Source organism: Neltuma alba, unplaced genomic scaffold (genome assembly GCF_004799145.2).
Source record: "Neltuma alba isolate B1F8T4 unplaced genomic scaffold, ASM479914v2 tig00011322_pilon, whole genome shotgun sequence".
Classification (NCBI taxonomy): Eukaryota; Viridiplantae; Streptophyta; class Magnoliopsida; order Fabales; family Fabaceae; genus Neltuma; species Neltuma alba.
The window spans coordinates 692,845-705,548 of record NW_021636029.1 but is presented as its reverse complement, the minus strand read 5'-3'; the positions used below and the strand labels follow the sequence as shown (position 1 = coordinate 705,548).

Genomic DNA, 12,704 nt, shown 5'->3' with positions numbered 1-12,704 from the left:
TTATCTCTCATATTTATCTATTTTTTTAAAATAATTCTTATAGTAATTGCACGTGTCAAATGTTTTAACAAATAGTAGTTTTAGCTAATAAACATTATTAACAAGGGTATTTTAGGAAAAACAATGCATATTTATTATACAAACCTGACTAGCTTAATTAATTTTCTTAATATACTCCTCCGATCCTTAATATAAGACCCAGTTAACTAATTTGATTAGATTAAGGAAGTTAGGTAAATTAGTTAATTATAAGAAAAGTAACACATTTTTCCTAAAACACCATAATCATCTTTCTTAATACCCCATCTCCCTCTTCTATTTGATTATGGTTGGGGGAGTATCAATATGGGTAATTTAGAGAAAATTAAAAAATATGAGAAATGGGTCTTATATTTAGGACCAAAACCAACTCAAGAATTGGATCTTATATTAAGGATCGGAGGAGTATTTAAATTAGCCAACTAACTCATATATTGAGAACATGTTCTTATTATTTTATTTACATATGTGGCATGAAATGAGTGATTTTACTTCCCCCACTTATTAAACTAAGCTAATTAACCAAACGAGATTTACACTCAAACAAGCTTATTTTAACACCCACCATGAAAACCAAGTAGACTCAAGTTAGAGAGTTAAACACACAATTTTCCATTTTTCCATGGCAAATATATAGAAAAGGTAAATAGCCACTCTAAGAGAAATAACTTTTAAATGCCATGAAAGGTCAAAGTAAAATGCTAAGCAAATTCCTCCGCAAGTGTCTGTTAATCTCCATAGATTAATTCTCCAATGTGATTTGTACGTCTGATTATGTATTACCTATTGTTTTTAATATAAAAGTTAGATAATTAATTTATAAATATTAAAAAAATTGCCTAGTTATTTATAATAAACGAGTATGGTCCTTCTTAAAATATCTTTATTAATTATGTGTATTGAAATAAAAAAAAATTTAACATATGTAATCAACATGATGACTACTCTGGAAAAAAAAAATATGATAGGCAAAATATATTAGATTTTATATTTATGATCAAATTAAATATATAATTAGCTCTCATATTTAAGATTAGAGATAGTATTTTGGGTTTGGAAGTATGAATAGAATCTTAACCAAATTTATAAAAACGTGATTGTATTGTGTAATTGAGGAGCAATTTGTAAGCACTCAATTGGGTTAGCCTATTTAAGTGTTTATAAGTATGTTTTATAGAAGTCAGGATAAAATTTCTTTCATATACTAATTTGTCTTACTTATAAATTGATATATAATCTAATAATATGCATAAATATTTTAGAGAAATCATGTAATATATGCTATAATTAAATAATGTAACAACTTTTTTAATCTCTCTAAATTAGATTAATTGGGTCTTTATATTATTTTATAAAGGGGTATTAATTGATTAACCACTTTGGCCGGTCATTTCTTTTCATTATTCATTAGTTATGTTTGGTAATAAATAGAAAACACATGATTTACTCAAAAAATATGCTGGGGAAATTAAGAGATAATATAAGGGAGAATTACCCAGATGTTCTAAGAAAGAAATTTAATTACCAAAAATTTTTAATAACAAGTGAACTATTGTCATTCTTTACTCTAAAACTTGTTATTACATGCTTTTTACTTGTTAATGAACTTTATGATGATTAAATCTTTTATTTGAAACCTGATTATAATTCTCACATAATATAATGCAATAATGATGATGTATTGAACTTGCAATAATGATGATGTATTTGAGCACAGTGTTTGCATGATCTTGCATGTAGGAAGTTTAACTGAGTAATCCTCTAGATATCTTTTTTTAATTAATAAAATTCTTATATGATGATGTATTATATGTGTGTGTATCCCTATATATATATGTGTGTGTGTATTATGTATTCATGAATGCATCATGCATTAAATAATTTTGGTAGAAAGATGGTTGTTCCTTATCAACATATTATAGTGTATGAACTCTGATGGACTCTCTTTCGAGAGACTAGAAAGTTGGAAACTTTTTTAGCACAAGGATTTGATAAAATTGTTTACTAGGCATAGCTCCAATTAGAGTCAGGAAAACGGACCGAGTTTGTCAGGCCAACCCGTTTAGACTAGTAATGGGAAAACAGGCCGGCCCGGCCCTGCACGGCCGGCCCGTTTAAGCCCGAGCTCCAAAAATAAGTTATTTTTTCAAGCCCGGCCCGTGAGATGATGGGCTCGGGCTAGCCCGCGGGCTTTTAGTCTTTTTAATTAAAATGATTTTTTTTATTTTTTGTATATTTTATCAAAATAATAAAAATGAAACAATAAAAATTACTAATAAAATGTATAAATATAAATAAAATTGAGTCACAAATATAAACATTATCATGTCTAAACATATATTACAGTATAATAAAGTCTATTGAATAAACAAACTAAATAGAGGACAGACATAAACAACTAAATAAGCATTAAGTTCAGTAGATAATTACAATACGAATGATCTAGTTTGATTATAAATAATTAACAAAAAAGTTTAACTAACAAACATAGTATGCATAAAGAATAATCATTTATTATACCGACAAAAAAGAAAAGAGTCCATCATCCTTAGTTCTAAATTTGTTTCTACTATAAAAATGATATAGATCTTTATTTTAGTTTAAAAGATTTTTTTATCAATTATATTTCAAGTATAAAAAATATGGGAGAATGATAAATAAAGACTGTAAAAATTACAAATACAGTATTTTAATAGGTTTTGACAACTTATAAATAACAATATATTTTTATGAATATACCTAGTTTTAAATTTTGCAATTTTCATGTTTTTTTGGTTATTTTTCCCACAACTATAGTGATTCTTTTTTTCTTTTTGTGAATACTATCTATGTGAGCTGCCAATATAAGTAAAACTAAGAGTATGCAATGTTTAAAATGTTAGGGTTTTCTTTTTTAAGTTAAGAAAAAAAGACAGAAATTAAAAAAAAATTGGCGGGCCTAAACGGGCCGGCCCGCGGCCCTACAGGGCCGGCTCGTTTATTTTTCGACCCTACAGGGCTGGCCCTTTTTAGCCCGACTTCCCTTTCAAAGCTCCAAAATACAAGCCCGGCCCTCAACTTAAACGGGCTTAAACGGGCTCGGCCCGACGGGCTCGGCCCGACGGGCTCGGCCCGTTTTCCCGGCTCTAGTTTAGACCCTGAAATTATGAGGGCTGGGCTTGATATTTTTCCTTCAAATGGGAAATAAGCCCTAAAGGGTCGAGGGCTTAAAAGAGCTGGCCCTGGAGGGCTGCGGGCCGGCCATTTTAAGCCCTTTTATAATTTTTTTGTTTTTAAAATTTTTTATATAATTCTAATGTTATTAATTTTTTACATTGTTAATAATGTTTCAAATATTTAGTTATTATTATCATTTTAAAATTAAATTTAGTGTTAGACAATAATTTATCCAATTAAATTTTCTAAAAAATGGGTTAATTTAGACTTTAATAATGATTTGATTTATATTATATGCATTGATATTTTTAAACTATATATATTTGATAATAGAGTATTTTTATACTTATATAACTTGTGATTCTATAATTTGAATTAGAAATTTATGAGTTTCAACAACAATGTTTCTCACAAACAATAACTAGATTGTAAAATTTAAAAGTAAAATTCTTATAAAGAAGAAAAACTTGATATTTTTGTTACGAAAGAAAAGCATACTTATGAAGAAAAATAATTAATTATAGTGATGATGAAATTTCAAAAGATTAATGATAGTATTTATTTATTGCACAATTGCACTATAGATAAAACTTTTGGATGTTGTTATCTTGTTAATGAATGTTTTAGATGTTCTTGGATATTGATGGATATTTATATATGATGATATTTTATATTTGTGACTTAATTTTATTCATATTTATGTCTTTTTTTAATAATTTAATCGGTTTATTTTTATTTTTTTATAAAAAATCTGATAAATATAAAAAATAATATTTTTTTAAAACGGGCCAAAAGCCCGAGGGCTGGCCTTAAGCACTGTAGTTTAAGGACCGGGCCTAACAAATTAAGATATTTTTAAAATTTCAGTCCTGGAGGACTGGTATTTTTAAGTCCACCAGCCCTGAATGGCCGGCCCTGATTCCCACCTCTAGCTCCAATTAACATATGCATGGAAGGAGGATATTAAGCAAATAATCCCTAAAAAAAAAACAGAGAGAGAATGCTAATACATTATTATTATTTAGATGGCACGTTTTAAATGTTAGGGTTTGTAACCTAAATGACACCAAGCGTTTTCTTTAAGGCCTTTTGAAGTGTGGAATCACGGGTTGGATCCTTAAAAGGATATAATAGATGCACGGGTTTTTTTTTTGGGGGGGGGGGAGGGGAGACAGTATAAATAGATTTATTTGATGTTGGGAAAAAGGATTCATATGAGGAAACGAATGAAATGAGATAAATATGGTAATAAATAAATAAATAATTCCATGTTACTTCCTAACCCCAAAAAAAAAAAAGGGATGCTGTAAAATTTTAATGGGGTGTTACATGGATAAAGATCCTAACACGTTTGGCACAAAACTTAAACTCATCAAATTGATTTCCTATTGATTTTTTATTTTTGGTAAAATCTCACGTGCTAGGATATGATGGAGATCACTCACATCCCATCCACATTTACCATGAGAGGGCTGTGTTAGGCTGCTAAATAAATTACTTATTTATAATTAAATTTCAAAATACACTCATGACCTTTGACATTATGAAAAAAACTTATTTTAATCCTAGTTTGGCAGCTCATTAATAAGTGTGTTGAGGGATGATTAAGCTTAATAACCCACTATTTTCATTCCCTTAGTTACCACTTTTAAAAGTGTTAAGAGCACTAAAAATACACGTATAGTATACTTTTAAAAGTATGTTTCTAGTCATTTAATTTTAAAATCATCACTGATTAACTTTTTTGACCAGCCTAGCTTATTTTTTAAAATTTTAAAAAAGTATATTTTTAGCCCCTAATCCTAAAATTACTAATAAAAAATGATAATATTGAGATCTTGCGGGTTGAGAAAAAATTTTAAAACTCTAAAATATTAAATTTAATTTTCAAAACAACAATAATTATTACCAAATATCACTTAAGAGTAATGATTTCAAAATCAAAAGATTAAAAATATGATTTTTAAAGTTAAAAGATCATAAGGACTAAATGGCTAGGCTACGTTTTGAAGATTGAGGTTATCTCAGGAAAGAGGGAAAATGTGGGGAAACAGAGGGGGAAATGCTAAGAAGAAAAACTTTTAAAATTAGTAAAAGAAATTCCCCTTATTCAACTATTTGAAGTGTCTTGGATTGGATGGATTGGATGGATTGTTCAAGGGACAAAGTTGGGTGGGGTGACGACCCACATTGGACATATGCTAAGCTCCCATCTCTATTCATGCTTCAGCCTTTTTCCCTTTTTAATAATATAAACAAATAAAAAGGGAAGGAACCTAGCTAACTAGCTGGTTTGTTTTAGACACACATATTCTTTTATTTGAAACAATTCTGTTCAATATATTATTGGATATCAAACTTGAACATCTCTCTTAACAGAAATTTGAACATTAGTTTGTTATGTTATGAAATACTAGTTCTTTCTGTTAAACACAATTACATTCTCATTGATAAGCTAGATAGTTATTGATTGAGTAGTATGATCAGATATACATGCCTATAACCATTACGTTTGGAGGCTTCCCAGAGGACGATAACTTATAGACTTTGTTTAAATTAAAACTTATAATTGTAATTTTTATTAGTGCAATATGATTTATATTTGAATGTATTTTTATTAAAAAAATTGAAATTGACATAAATTTATTTGAATTAGAAAGGTTCAAAAATGAGAAAAAAATAGCTCAACTTTAATTTAAAGTGACTTTTGGATAAAAATAAATTTGCATAACTTACAGCTTCAAAAGTTAATTTTTGCTTATCCAAGGCTGTGACATGCTTAGGGTATGTTTGGATTAGCGGTGGGTAAAACTGACTTCTAGTCTAACTGACTTTTGTAACTAAAGTTAGAGTAAAAGTCAGTTAATGCAATGCTATTTATGTTTGAATATATGCTTATAAAAAGTCAGTTGGAAAAGTTAAAAGTTGTTTGGATGATTAATGAAAAAATAAGTTTGGATGTAAAATGACTTAAAAGGATATGAATTATATTAAATAATACATATTTATATTATATGTATATAATGTAATAATTTTAAGAGAAATATTAAAATTAATTGTGAGAATGACTTAAAAGGAGTCCAAGTATTATTGAAAAATTTGTAAAATATAACTTGTCATATTTTAATTAAAAAGCTAATTTTAATAATTTTTAATTCTGATGAATGAAGCATAAAAATCAAAATGAAAATAAAATTATAACTTTTAATTAGTGAATTGTTTTAATTTTTTTGGGGATAGAATATTAATTATAAAAATAATATTGACTAAAGATGAAATAAAAATAGTAACAGGAACTTTATTATTCGTGAAGAGAGGGGAGAGAGAAATGATATGTGTGAAGGAGAAGATGGGCAAGTGAAAATTCTTAACACCGGATGGCGACGCTAACGTGGAAAAAGTAGCAAAAAATAGTGTTGGCTTTATCAGGTGATAAGTTGGTTACGAACTTTTCTAATAATGCTGATCCAAACGAGCAAAAAATTACAAATGAGCTTCAAACCTTCATTTCACAAATTCCTAAACACGTTTGGGTTTTTAAACGGCGATCCAAACATGCTCTTAATTGTTCGGTTGTTACTGTCAAGATCGGCACCAACATGCATAGGTGGTTGCCACAACAATCCTATTTAAGGGTTTAAATTAACTTCTCATTTTGGACAATTTCTTCTCTACATACTTATTTTATCATAAAATTCTTTTTAAAAATTTAATCCAAACGCTTCTTAAATAGTTGCTTTGGATGTGTGACTTAATTTTAATTCACAATAAAATTTATGAATTAAAAATCCCAACATTTACAATCATCCACGTTGGTTCGAAACATGCTAAAAACATGAAATAAAAGCCAGGCCTCGACCCGACAGAATCTGGGGCGCTGATCCGAAGCAAGATGCACCGTACAAAAGCGTCCTTTTGATACGTGGCGACCTATCATCCCTCCAATGTATCGTACGGCCGTCTCTGTTTGGATGCATCATAAGGGCGTGCAGCCGAAGCCATGGAACTGCAACGCATTTGAAATCATCGGTTCTTAGTTTCATGGCATGATTAACACGTGTACATTTCAGAACCCAATAAAGGGTATGCCATCCTTTTCACGCGCCCCACTCAGACCGGACCAAATGAAAGACGCGTCACTTCAACTTTTTAATACTCCTTTCATCCCGTATAAGTTGAATTTTGAGTTTATTTTAATATTACCTCTGATTTTGTTTAATTTTTATTTTAACTATAGATAGAGAACCTTAATTTATTTTATCTTTCTCATCTTTATTTATTTTTTAAATAATTTTTATAATAATAATAATTTTAGTTAATACACTTGATCAATAAAGATGTTTTAAGAAGGATAATACATATATCATAAATAACTAACTTAACTAGTTTTCTTAATCTATTCAAATTAGTTAACTAATTCTTCTATTAAAAATAAAAAAATAAAAGGTAGTATTTAATACATTTTCTTAAATTTTATTTTTAATTATCTATGTTCTCTCATGTTATATTCTCTTTTCTATTTACTCACATTTTTTTCCCATTCTTTTCACTTCATTACTATATATATATAAATATTATTTGCTTTTGCTGTCTCCTATTTCTTCACTCTATTATCAATTCATTTATTATATTAATTCTTTTGTTTTTAAGCATGTGCTATTAACCCCATCAGAATCCCAGGCAGTAAATAATAATTATAAAACTAAGTAATGGTCGCACGTTTTATTAATAATCAGAGCTAAATACTTAAATAATTGGCTTTTGAAAAAAAGAAAAAGAGCCCCACCTGTGTTGTTTTTTTTTTAAACCTCCTTCTTCCTTTAAAAACCCACCATTTATTCGCTTCTCAAACCTCAACCCTCAATACCTCATCAGTATTCTCCCTCCCTCTCGCAGAAAGTTCTGTAAGTGTCTACCTAGTCTTGCTGGTTTGTTCTTGTTCATGATGCTTCCGGAGATGAGTAAGTCGAGTTCTGCAGAGAGCTCCATGAACGTGGGTCTGAGGCTTCTTCCTCAGATTACAAGTTCGAACAACAAGTCCAATGTCCTTCTGCAATCCGCCGTTAGAAAGAGATCAAACCAAAGCTGCAGGCCTTTAGAGGATTTTTGCTACCTTAAAACCTGTAACCTCTGCAATAAGAAGCTCAGTCCAGACAAAGATATCTACATGTACAGGTATATATATATTCAACAGAAAAACTCCATTAATTAATACCCTATCCTTCTTCACAGTTTAAACTCAGAAATCCTCATGGACTGTTTCGATTTTTAACATCTAAAATTCTGGGTGTTCCTTGGTTTCTGATAAAATCCAGCACTTTTATCCAGCTGAGACGTGTGCTTGTCTAAATTAAACAGGAACTCCATTAATAAACCTTCTGAGAATACGTGTATATATATATACCATCTCTTTCCCTTTTTAGATGGCGCCAAGTTTGGGTAAATTTTAGGCTCTAAAGTTTCATGGGTAGCTATGATTTTTCATGTAAATTCCGGGGTTTCATTTGGTTTGTGATCATAATACTGAAGATTTGTGATTTATTATGTGTTGTTTTGTGCAGAGGAGATCAAGGATTCTGCAGCAAAGAGTGCAGAAAGAGGCAGATAGTGATGGACGAAATGAAAGAGTTAGAGAGCTCAAGGAAGAAGAAGATGGTATCGTCTTCTAGACATTGCTGGAACGAGTCTCGCCGCCTTGAGACTCGCCTCATCCTCAAAGACCTTCAAATGCAGAGACTCAAGTCTGAGCCTATTCCCTGTGACTGGGCCATTGTTGCCTAGCAGCACTTCGAAACCACTCTCTAGTCTCTTATCTACTTTTTTTTTCCTCTATGTTCATTATTATCATGTCAGAGATGTAATTTTTTTTGTTGGTCCTGAGTAATACTACTTTTTTTTCTTAATATAAGTCTAATACTCCTTCAGTTATAAATGTAAAATCTTTATATACAAATAGAGTGTACAAGGGTTTATATTTAGGACTGAAGGAATATAATATTAGTTTGATTTATAAATTTAATATGAAATCTTAATTTATTTTGTTTATTATATTTATTTATTTTTTTAAAATGGTTTTTTGATATTAACAGTTGTACATGTTAAATACTTCATCAAATGATAATTTTATTATTTATTAAAAATAATTAACTTAATAATTTTTTTAATCTACTTAAATTAGTTAACTAACTATTCTTTCGGTTTTAAATATAGGATATATTTTGTAATGTAATATAGAATCCATTTTGTAGTGTAAATTACATTATAAAATAAATTTTAATTTATATTTAAGACCGGATAAGAGGAAGAACTCTTCCGATCCTTAATATAAGAGTCATTTAATTAATTTGATTAGATTAAGAAAGTTAGATAAGTTAGTTAATTATAAGAAACGTGACACGTTTTTCCTAAAACACCATAATTATCTTTCTTAATACTTTTTCTTTCTTCTACTACTTGATTATGATTGAGGGAGTATCTATAGAGATAATTTAGAAAAAATTAATAAATATAAAAAATGAGTCTTATATTTAAAACTAAAACTAACTCAATAATTATATCCTATATTAAAACCAGGAGAAGTATTATATCAAGGATGTATCTTAACCATGTAAGATAGCATATATTTTGATTAGGTTAGAGGTTTTTCTCTCAAAATAAATAAAATTATATTATATACTTCACATCAGCCGTGATGGAATATATAAACACACGCGCATGCGTATGTATGTATGTTTCCAAATTTCAAATCTCACTATGAATCTACCTTTGTGCGGCAACTTTTTTGGAGCAGCCAACCTGGCATATAATATCTAATTCTTCCTATTTTTTCCTCTCGAAATTAGCCGTCAATGTCCTTTTCTGTTTTAACCATCTAGGGAGAACTGAAAAATTGTCTCTATCATACATATAATTTTATTTCTTTTAAAATAAACAAACAGTAAATGATCAAATTCGTATTGAAGAATTTAAAAAAAATCAAATTATTCACAAAGGCACTAATACTATTGTATTTTAACTATTTTTCTATAATACTCTTCTAGTAATTAATATAGAATCTAATTGTTGAGTTGATTTTAGTTCTAAATATAAAACCTATTTTTCATATTTATCAACTTTTTTTAAATTACGTCCCTTAACCATAATCAAGTAGAAGAGGGAGGTATGATACTAAGTAAAATAGTTATGGCGTTTTAAGAAAAATATATTATATTTCTTATAATTAATTAACTTACATAACTTCCTTAATTTGATCAAATTAGTTAAGTACAAGAACTAGAAGAGTACCAAGAATGATTAGTTAAGTGAGTGTTTTCATTTAATTGCATAAAAGAAATTTACATTAATTCCTGGGAAAGCTTGATGAAAGTGATCTTCCGAAATAAAGAATCAAATATTGGACTATTAATAATGGTTGCATACAGATGGAAAATTACGAGGGGAGAAGGTGATATATAGAACTCCTTCGGTCCTTAATATAAGAACTAATTTTTGAGTTGGTTTTGGTCCTAAATATAAGACCCATTTCTCATATTTATCAATTTTTTCTAAATTACCCCTATAGATATTTCCCAACCATAATCAAGTAGAAGAGGGTGATGGGGTATTAAGAAAGATAATTATGGTGTTTTAGGAAAAATGTGTCACTTTTTTTTATAATTAACTAACTTACCTAACTTCTTTAATCTAATCAAATTAATTAAATAAACCTTATATTAAGGATAAGAGGAGTAATTAGTAGCGAAGATATTTATCCAATATCATTTAATGCATACTGACTTGTGAAAATGCAACGGCTGGAATGGTTCCCAGTGTACTGATGGTGAGAGGGGATAAGAAGGATTATCTTTGAGACTTTTCTATTTTTATTTCTGTTATCATATACTATCTCTGTTTTTTAATACAAACTCAATTAACTAATTTTAAAAAAAATTAAAAAATTTGCTAAATTATTTAATTATAACATATGTTAAATTATCTTTTTAAAATGTTCACGTAAATCATTATATTATATTACCTCCAGTCTTTGTATAAATACTAGTTTCATTTTTAATTTGATTCTAAATATGAGATTCCAGTCATCTTTATCTTTTATATTTATTTATTTTTTTTTCTAACTCTTACACTACGGACTGGAGGTAGTATATCAATTTACAACCGAGGCAAATTAGCTTAAAGAAAAATAATAAATATAAATAATTTGAAATAATTCGATGATGTCTTGTATTAAAAAACTTCGTATGTTTATTCAAATATAATTTTTTTGGCCGAAACTTCAAATATAACTGATGAGATGATAAGTTTGATGATATCACGTTGTCGTTGGCCGTCACTGTCTGTTTTGTCTGTTTAGGTAACCCGTGTTGTCACCATGTCCACGGCACTTATGGTCCTTTGTTCTTTTACGGCTTCTCATCCAAACTACCTTTTTGACAACTGTCTTCCTGCTTATCCACTCATATGCTAAATTGCTAAGCAAGTGAGCCAAGCAGCCCACTATGAACAGTGTGAAAGTTCATATTATTAATTCATAATTACGATTATGATTCATCAAACTGGCTAAACTGATTTAATATGAATGTTGAGATGAATTTTTTCTTTGGCTGAGCTTCAAAAATGGACTAGTGAAGCTGATATGGATTAAAAAATATAATACACGTACATATATAGGGAAAAAAAAAGTGAATAAATTAAAAATCAGTACAGCCAGCCTGGAGAAAAAATATCTTTCCTTTAGACCTTTTTTTTCCAAGAAGCTGAAAACAACTCACTGTATAATCACCCGCGAGAAGTCTCACTCGCTTTTTATTCCTTCTCTCCTAAATTTCTCATTGTATTGATGTGGACCCTTCTCTTATCGCTTTTTTATAAGTTGTGGGTGGACCCTTCTCTTATCGCTTTTTTATAAGTTGTGGGTGGATTTGACTTGACATGATGAGAAAATAAAGAGAGGTATCGTATTAAAGGGAGTTGGGACGAAAATGATATATCTGTCTGTGTGTATAAAGGGAAGGACCCATATTTGAATTTATTATGTGAAAGTTTTGGGGTCAATGATTTATCGTATATGGTGGGAAGCTCCATGACATAGATGCATTATCAAGACACACTCGTAACAACAAAAATTGGTTCAATTGGTAAGGAGTTGACTTATAATTCACAAAGTCATGAATTGGAATCCCGTTACTGATGTAAAGATCTTGTTGATGGGCGATCTATAAAGACTTTTTAAGCTTAGAGACATGGCTGCTATGACTCTAATAAGTACCTGAGACTTAACTCGCATGAACTCTCTTGTTAGTGAAAAAAGAAAAAAAAGAAGAAGAAAAAAATACACACACGTACTATGTAATAATCATGTCAATATTCTGCCTTGGAAATCATATTCCAAATTAATCACACAAAGTAACCAAACCTATAATCACGATAGCCCAGCCCAGAGTGAATCCATCTGACCTTTCCTCATTCATGCGATACCTGGTCATTAAATGTGAAACACAGACCAACAAGTG

At 29.4% G+C, this 12,704-nt stretch overlaps 1 protein-coding gene across 1 annotated transcript; it reads left to right on the top strand.

Annotated features, from left to right (window-relative positions):
* Positions 1-8,104: 8,104 nt before the first annotated feature.
* Positions 8,105-9,098, top strand: LOC114711841 (FCS-Like Zinc finger 17-like). The gene is made up of 2 exons (XM_028896268.1): positions 8,105-8,370; positions 8,757-9,098. Exons 1-2 carry the CDS (start codon positions 8,138-8,140, stop codon positions 8,974-8,976), a joined length of 453 nt encoding a protein of 150 aa, XP_028752101.1. The 5' UTR covers positions 8,105-8,137; the 3' UTR covers positions 8,977-9,098.
* Positions 9,099-12,704: the final 3,606 nt, after the last annotated feature.

Bases quoted from the DNA above. Each gene is read 5' to 3' on its own strand.
- LOC114711841 (XM_028896268.1), top strand. From the start codon at position 8,138: ATGATGCTTCCGGAGATGAGTAAGTCGAGTTCTGCAGAGAGCTCCATG. The intron at 8,371-8,756 runs GTATATATATAT...TGTTTTGTGCAG, and splicing joins AAAGATATCTACATGTACAG to AGGAGATCAAGGATTCTGCA.